The 9,269-nt window shown below is 41.1% G+C and overlaps 1 protein-coding gene across 1 annotated transcript; it reads right to left on the bottom strand.

Moving 5' to 3' along the window:
• Positions 1 to 6,459: 6,459 nt before the first annotated feature.
• Positions 6,460 to 7,682, bottom strand: LOC113953618. Its single transcript, XM_027656943.1, has one exon. The coding sequence runs from the start codon at positions 7,572 to 7,574 to the stop codon at positions 6,516 to 6,518; it is 1,059 nt and encodes a 352-aa protein (XP_027512744.1). The 5' UTR covers positions 7,575 to 7,682; the 3' UTR covers positions 6,460 to 6,515.
• Positions 7,683 to 9,269: the final 1,587 nt, after the last annotated feature.

Raw genomic sequence — 9,269 nt, 5'->3', positions numbered from 1 at the left:
AAGGATATTACAGAGAAGTAGAAAGGAGCCCTTCCTTTTAAATATTTCCAATTGTTTATTAGCAATATTTTAGAATTGGTTTTCATAGTAGCAAAGTGCAGTAACTTATACAGAAAACATACTTGTTTAAGCCAGCACTTACTTCCCTTGCAGACAGGGGAGCTCAGAAGTTGTGTTTATTTATTAATTCATCTGTCTTGGTCAGGACAGGAGCAAGAAAAATAAAGTATTGCTCAGGTAACCTATCAGAAACGAGCTGTCATGGACTTGAAGTACTAAATTCTTGACAAAGTTCATCTGTTGATACTAAAAAAAAAAAAAAAGACAATTCAGCATGGCTTAGTTGTGCTATCAGCAGCTAAAACCAATTAATTTACAGAATCACTAATATAAGCAGCAGATGGTTAAATGACAGTATCTTCAGCTATTAAAAATATTAATCAAACCTGTGAGGACTTGTACAGGATTTAATCATCTATATCTCCAGTTACACATGTTGGGAAACTGTTACAGTAACCTTAGACATTCTGCCATTGTATTGGAAGAAATAAAAAAAAAAAAAAATTCAAGTAATGTACAGATATAAAAATTTCTAAAACAAACCTTTTTTTTTCTTTGCATCTGTCTGAAAGTGAATGATGATTATGGGTGCACAGTCAGGCTGATACACTGACCATTTTATTCAAGAAAAATACTATTTACTCTTGTGAACTCTTGAAAAACTTGGAAAAATACTGTTCAAATCATAAACAGGATCAGCATCCCCCCAATTTTTTGATAGATGATAGTTCTTTGAGTGGAGAGGAAGAGAAAAAAATCTATTTTCCTCTGCATAAGCATAAAGACATGACTAAGATATTGCTAAAATAAAAGTAAAACCTTTGTGCATCTTGGTTGATTAATACTGTATCTTTGCCCTCTATTAAAAATACATATTTAAGGTAAGAATAACATACATGCTATAACAGCATGAGCTGACAAAAAAAGATGAATGTACATTTTAGAACCCATTTCATTCTCCTGGGGGGAAAAAAACCCCAAAAACAACAAACCAAAAAACCTCAACCTAAAATAGTATAAACTAAAATCTCTGTATTTTAACTTCTATATTTTAACTGCTTTAACTCAAGGTATTTCAATTTCTTCAAGTTTCTTAGCATTGCCTTGTTACCTTAACTGAGAAACTTTAAGAAATCTGATAGTTCTTTACTTATTTATAGCTTAGGCAGAGGAAAAAATCCAGCAGTATCCTTAAAAAAACCCCCACACATCAAAACAAAAAATAAAAACAAAAAATCCAAACCACAGATCCAACTCAATCCACAAAAGAACAATCACAGAGCTTTTAATGCATTCTTCCCAGGGAAGAAGTATAAAATCAAGGAATGACAATCACACAGAAAACTTTACCATACAATTGCCTTGAAAAGGCTACAAATATTTCTCACAAAATAAATATCGCCCATTCCTGTCAGCCTTTTCAACCTCTATTGTGTTCCCAGAAATTGCCAGTAATGAAAACAGAGCAGAGCCAATCAAATTGTTGTATATACTACTGCACTGTGGGAGCTGGAAACCTTGCATTTAAAATGTCTTATGCATTATTCATATCCTATGTATGTTTATTTAAATTACCAAAAGACAGAAGAGTATACTAAAGCAGAATAAGAACTAATACAGTGATGTTAAAAATACGCCACTTAAATTGTACCTTAGCAGGGATATACACATGTAGACATACCTATATACATATATGTGTCCCTTCTAGACCTCCTAGTTAAAATGAGTGCAGTCGCATGTCATATTCTCTATGGAAAATAAATATACTTTCTGTCTTCTAGGACAGACACATTTTTCAACATTTATATTGGAGCAAGTACACAAATACAAAATAAAGTAAGCCTTTCAGTTATTCAGAAGGGTATTGGGAAGATCTGGTAGTCCTACTTTTACGTAAATTATACATTAAAACTCCATGAGGGATACATGCTGGAACAGTCACTTGAAAACTTACAAAAATAGAAAAAAAATCTTAAACCTACTCTTTCCAACAAACACGGCACATTTCTAGGTCAAGGCTGCTCTTTCCATCTATTTACATTAGCTATTATCAAGGGACAAATACCATCTTCTAAAAGGAAGAATTTTAGGGAAGATCACATTCATTACTCAAATGCAGGCAAAGATTAAAATGTTAATGTCATTCAGAGATTATGAGTGAAAAGAGGAGGAGGAGCATTTATGTAAAAGAGCTTTCTACTTCAAAGTAGACTCTGAAGCCCTCTGCAGTTAAGAAGCACACATAGCACAAATAAATTGATGCTCTCGTATTCAAATATTTGCATACAAAATTTAGTAACTTTCTTTTAATGTGTTTAAATTTTACATTACATTATTTTGAAACATATAGCTTACTTACATGCTGTGTATTATACATGTTATGCAATATTAATGAATTTTACACATAATACATTAAATGAATGTTACATTATGTGAAATCATTGTCCTTTTCATTCTTTAAATAAAACTGCTGCTTGACCTAAACTCAGAGATTAACTTACTGACTACAGATGCACAATTACATTTTGAGTGTGAGCAAGAAATTGTTTTCCTCATCTGTATTGCAATTTTCCCTTAATGCATTATAACAAAACTAACACCTTTTGGAATAATGCAGATCTGCAACATGCACCTCATATAATCTGCATGCCTTCAAAAACATGGGTATCTTGAGTAATGAGGTATTCCACACAAACCAGAGACAGAAACAGGGCTGTCAGGATCTGCAGCAGCTGGTCGGTACCCATACTTAGCGGGCGTCCCCGCGGAGCAACACAGTCTCGATGGTAGGATGAGTATCGCTCAACTCAGCAGCCCCGACACCCCATTTTATCAGTTCCACATTACACTACATAGGGCCAGTATGTAGTATAAGGTGATGCTTGAGTGGCAGCCAAACACCGCCTGTTCATTACCTAATGCCAACAGTCTGCACATGCCCTACTGTAGGGCAAGGGGCGAGCAACCCCTGCCCACATAATCTTCCTCCCATCATCATCTTTCTCACCCCTATGTATGACCTCTACCATTGTGTTTCAAGGGTAGATGTATCCATCTTGCAGTATATAGCAAAACCAAGGAAGAACTCAGCTCTGATAATAGGGGATATCAGGCTGACTTGCTAAAAAGCACAACGGACCTTACAATTAGCCTGTGCCATGAAGTTACATTGTACCATACTCTAGCTGGTTTCACATCCTAATATGATTCCTTTCTCACGCCTCTATGCTCCATTGATCATCTAATTCAAAAGTACCCCCCTTACATGTACAGACATAAACCTTGCATTGCAACTTAAGTTGTGGTCAGTAAACACTTGGTGAGACAGCAACTGAAGGACAGTTTAGGGCTCATATTCCAAGTTCTACCATAAGACTTGGGAGAGTTAGAGCCAGATACTATAGCTTAGTCAAAATTGGAGGATGTAGGTAGGTCAAACCACATGAGCAATGGCACTACAACAATGTATGCACTTGCTGCACTGCCATTGACTGAAAGAATGCTAAAACAATGAAAAGGTGTTTCTAAACACTGAGAAAGACAAAAATACCTAAAATTATCAGGGTGGTTAGAGGTGATTTGTGAGATTGTTCATGAAAATATCTTTCTCAGATGTATACTAAGTGGTAACATAAAAATGGAATTACTGGAAAATGCCAGCAAATATTGTGCAAACTGTGCTTCCATGGGCATGAAGCTGCAGATGATTTTTATACAGCATATTTGGAAATAAAGCAATGAAGTCCTGATATGGAAATGAAGTCTTGAACATAGGACTTCACAAACATCAGACATTCCTGCTACAAATTTTACTGGCTCTGGCAAATAAATGCTGCCACTTATAGATCAAAGGCAGCATTGCAACTGTTATGTTTTCATTGTAAAATTCTAAAAGTACTTGGTTTTCTTTTTAATGGGATTAGAACTACGAACTTCAAGATCACAAGACAATAGTTCATCAAATAAACTAAAGGAACACGTTTTCAGTTTATGATGTGAAGAAGCCCATATTTTCAATCAGACTTCCAGGATTTTGGGGAATGAGAAATTGTGCAGTGAAAGGATAAAAGTCTTCAGGGACTTAATATTCTGAACAAACAATATGTACATGAATCTTGTTATGTAAACAATATTAACATAGTAACTGCCTCTGCCTGCACTGAAATGCTGTGAAGAAATCACTTCCAGGTTTCTGTACAGAAATATCCTGTTTGAAATCTGATGATATTTTTTACAAAACACTGACTATTTCAAATCATATTTGGGAAAGTATCCTTGGATGCAGTAATACTGATGCTACATCAAGAAAAACATACAAAATTTAACTTTTAAAATAAAATTATTCTATGATTGCTAAGTTAAATTCAGAACAACTAGGTATTTCCAGGGAGATAAACAAAACAGACTAAACGAGAGCATGATCCTGGATACTATGGGCACAGAAATCTGAGACGCAATGTGTTATGTGGATCTGGACGCAATGTGGATACTAGATGATATTTGTTGGCTTATATTTGACAGCAAAGAAGTGTTAGTATTGGCATATAGAACTGAGACTACAGAGATCAATAATTCTGCTTCTAGCAATAGTCAAGATGGATGGGAGAACTGCGAATACAAAAAAAATTAAAAAGCTACTTCTAGATTTTGCCAGGGCCAAATCTTCCTAATTTCCCCAAGTAAATGACTCAGGTGTCCCAGCTGCTAAATATTCACAGTCTCGTTTTGTATCGACAGGGACAAAAGCAGCAAGCATGAAGCAAGAAAAGTTTTTGTGGTCCTTTGAGGGGGAAGGACAAACTTAACAAGCATAGCTATGCCCTTCTGGCTGCCACAACCACCACTGCTGATGATGAAAGAGGTAGTCTTTAGGCAACGGTGTTATGCAGGAGCCCAGCAAAAATTAGGGAACACAGTCATTTTCAGCCAGAGGATCACAACAGTGCTTTAAGGACATATGCTTTTTCCTCAGGGATAAACTAAATATAATTTTGAAAACTATAATTTATTCCTCCTGGATTATATAGAATACTACCTACTTTGACAATGAGTCTTCACAATTCCATGTTTCAGGGATTAATTTTGAATACAGAGATGGCATCTATCACACCTCTCTATTAAAGAATGTTATTCCTTACAGTATCTCCTGAATATGAGTACTTTATTAACATGCACACAACTGTACCTGGAGGAGTGGAATGACCAAGAACACTGCTCTCCTATCTTTCAACATATAAGAGGTAACCTTGTGCCTTCCGTTCACATTAATTTGGGGATAAAGAACAGTAGCTTCAATAGAAGCAATCTGCAATACCATAACCACAATTCAGACAATGTTACTTCAATCCAAGGAGAAATAATTGCTTCCCTTTTCTTGTCTCATTGATTTTGAAGGGTGTTTTGTCCATTTGTTTTCAAACAGCATTTTAATAGAAATGTGATACTGATTAACAATATCAATACTCCTAACTACAGCCACTCCAAATGACAGAACTGGCATGGACGGGTCAAACAAATTTGACATGGATTTGGTTGAAATCTGCTGAATATTGGTGTCCAGTCCCATATAAGATGCTGTGGGTTATCCCAACCCAGCAGATGGAATCCGGTGGCAGGTGCTAGGGAAACCTGTTTCATCCTTCTTGTCTCTGGATGGGACAGAGTTGCTCCTGAGATCCCTTCAAGGAGGGGTGGGGATAAAATCTGGTCATGTATTGTGAATCCGTAAGGAAATCTTACAATCTGGGGAGTCTGGGAATAATTACTGCAGTCCACAGTGCAGTAATAGAAATGCTCCTGGAAAAAGCTCCAGGCATGGCTGAGTTCATTGTATCTAAAGAAAGTGTTTTTAGCATACTTAATTACCAAAACACTATGTCAGCAGTTATGTCAATCACATTAAAACACAGAATGATTGCATGGCAGCAGAAATCACACCTTTGATTTGAATTAGGTTTGTATCAGCCAACACTTTTGTTACATAGAACTTAAATTCCATTAAGCTGTGCTTTATTCACAGGACCAGTAAAACATAAATTCTGTAATAAAACCATTACAACACACATCTTTTTTAAATCCTCCTTGTGACAGACATGGAGGATATGCAAGACGCTGACTAGGTTTTTCACATTTTTTTCTTCTGAAAATATGATAAAAAGACTTACCCTTTCTTGCTTGAGTAATGCCTGGTCAGCCTTTCACTCGTGAGTCCTCTCTAAGCATCATCCCAGTACTTTCTCAGAAGTTTTTCCATCATCATGGCTGCAGCAGCATTACCTGGGGAAGGCAGCACTATCAAGATGGCCCTGGGGCTCCAGGGGCCCTTGGCTGACACTTTGGCATTTTGAGAAAGGGAAATACCCCAGGAGAAGGGGGAGGAAGCAGCACCCAGAGACTGTGTCAAGAAAATAGAAATTTATTTTCTTTTCCTTGCATGAAGACTTGCTGCAGCCCTGTTACTGCTGATTGTGGTGAGGTCTCTTGCCGCAGTGGGTGCTATCTGGGGACCCAGGGCTCCTCCTCTTTCGGAGATGCCGGGACGTTGTGGGTAAGTGGTCCCTGCCCTGGCCAGAAGTAGAGGGGCTCTGGCTGCTCTCCTGGGCAGAGGGACCTGTGGCTGCTGTCATCTCCCCCTGCTCCTCCTGGGGCTGCGGCTGCTGTGCAGGAATGGACTCAGATGGGGGGCAGCTGGGTTGCCCCTCAGTGGCAGCTTCCAGTGTGCCGGCTTCCTCCTCCATACCGGAATCTGTGATGCCACTGGTGGGGGCCTGGTTGAGGGTGGGATTAGCCCCCTGGGAAGCCGTGGGGCCAGAGATGGCCACAGGGATCTCATCCTCCTCCCTGGCAGAGCGGGAGTGCCGTAGCCTCCGGACCTCCTCACTGCACTGGGTCGCAATGATATTGAGGATGCCATGGACCAGTGGTGCAGTGTATTGCTGGAGGCGAGGCTCCAGTCTTTGGATCAAAACCTCCCTGTCTGGACCATAGACACAGAGGGCGAGCAGGATGCCACTCTCTGCACTCTTTACCTGCCACCACTCGCCCCCATATATCATCTCCAGCCCCTGGCACAGCCAGGGCCGCACAGGGTCCAGGAGGTTCCGTCGCCTTCGGAAAAGTTCTGCCCAGAGCTCAGGCAGGATGCCACCCACGGCTTCTGGCCCTGCAGCCTCCTGCTCAGTGGGGGCTGTTATACCATGTGGAGAAGAGGCAGGGGATGCTGGAGAGCCATGGGGGTTGTTTTCAGCCAGGCCTCCAGGAGCTTCTCCTGCCTGGCTGTTGGTTGCTGGTGACCCTCTTGGAGGCGTGATGACACAGTGTAGGTAGTTGTCTCCGCCATGGTCAGAAAACTTGACAGTCAAGATGGATCTTCTGCAGAGTGGGCAGGCAGGATTTCTTTCTGCCCAGCGCAGGATGCAGCCCAGGCAGAAACGGTGGCCACAGGGCATCGCGTGAGCAAGATCATCTGGAGCATCACAGCAGATGGGGCAGCTCCACTCCTTCCCTGTGGCCATGTCTGCTTGTTCCCACAGGCTGGCCCAGGCTCTGACAGCATCTGAGTTTATAGACTGAGGGATGTGAGGTCACAATCCATCTCCCAGTAACTCCGTAACCACTGCCAGGATTATGATTATTACTAGGATTACTAGGATTGCTATCACCTCCACCACTCAGTGATGTCACAGTGGGATGTCCATCCCCTGCAGCTCTTGGGAAAACACTGCAAGTGGAGGCTGTCCTCTACAGGAGTCTCTGTTCCCCCCCCAGAGAGAAAGGCACTACCAAACTATGAGATCTGAGCTAATGGATACATGGCTGTGGAAAAATAGCAAGGTTGCAAGTTGCTTCATCACCAAACATCAGAAATTCAGCACATGAGAGTGCAGGAAACAAGAAAAGTTTCAGACAGCACCGTGAGGAATGGCTGAGGAATGACTGTGAGGAAAAGGGCCATTGGAGTGGAGCTGTTTGTTTTCATTGGATGCAGGACTGAAGAAAGTGAAGTGTAAAGACATCTGGGACAGAAAAGAAAGACAGAGCCAAGGCCTTTGGTGATTGTCATGATATACCAACGTCAAGTAGAAGACAAGAGTGAGAAGAGAGAGTGGGAAGTGGTGCTGAGAGAGAAGAGAGAGTGGAAAGCCCCAGACATGTGTGCAGAGGCACGACAGAATGCAGGGACAGACACCTCTTCATGACATCACTGAGTGGAGGAGGGTGGTGTCACAGCGTGGTGGATTGTGACACTCCAAAGCCTGGCTCTCCAGCAATACTGACCTGTCTCATGTTATCTGCTGCTGGCCCTCCTCAGAAACGACATCTATGAAGCTTCTTGTGTTTAGCCCAGCCTTCAGCAAGGATAAGAATTCTCTGAACTTCTCATCCCTCAACTTTTCTACTTCAATATAAAAAGAGCTTCTCTAAAGGGACAGACCAAATAATAAACAATTACTCCTATTTATTTAGAAAGCACATTTTTTAAAGAATGGTCAATGCGTTTTTATATTCCAAGCTCATTATTTGGATGCAAGAGCACCACATACCTTCTTATGTAGTGGATCCTCCCAGTCTGTGACTAAAAGAGATAATCAACTTACACACATAAAATAACCCTCATTCATCAGCAGACAAGATGCAGAGCTGCAGAAATGAGGGTGCAAATGATTCCCCCGCCTGTGCAGGGGATCTCAGTAGCCACTCTGTACCCTGGCCCTTACAAAAAGAAGGGTCCTCAGCCAGATAAGGAACGTGATTCTCCCTAGTTACTAACAGCAGTAAACTGCACATTTTTCCTTAAGGCATTGGGCAGAAATGGTGTAAGGTATTGCCAGGGCTTTCCTTTTCTTGCTTGAGGCTTCCTTTTCTTGCTCGTCAGCCTTTCACTCATGACCCCTCTCTAAGCATCACCCCAGTTCTTTCTCAGAAGCAATCCATGATGTGGAGAATTATGGCAGATGGGGTGGTTCCACTCCTGTTTGTTGTGGCACACTGGGGAGAGTTGAGAGTGAAGAGCTGCTCCTCCTTGCTGGTGTCACACGTGCAAGAAATGTCCAAACTCTTAGAAGGACACCATCCTGGCTCCTGGAGACCCAAATTCACCCCATGTCAATCCCCATGGAGTTATTTCTTTGCACAGCTCATCTGTGCTGCTACAAGCATCCTGTGGTAGCTGGCTGCCTGAACTAGGGGAAAACATTAATGGGGAAACA

Source organism: Corapipo altera, unplaced genomic scaffold, assembly GCF_003945725.1.
Source record: "Corapipo altera isolate COAL_440 unplaced genomic scaffold, ASM394572v1 61281, whole genome shotgun sequence".
Lineage (NCBI taxonomy): Eukaryota > Metazoa > Chordata > Aves > Passeriformes > Pipridae > Corapipo > Corapipo altera.
This window is presented reverse-complemented; position numbering and strand designations above follow the sequence as displayed.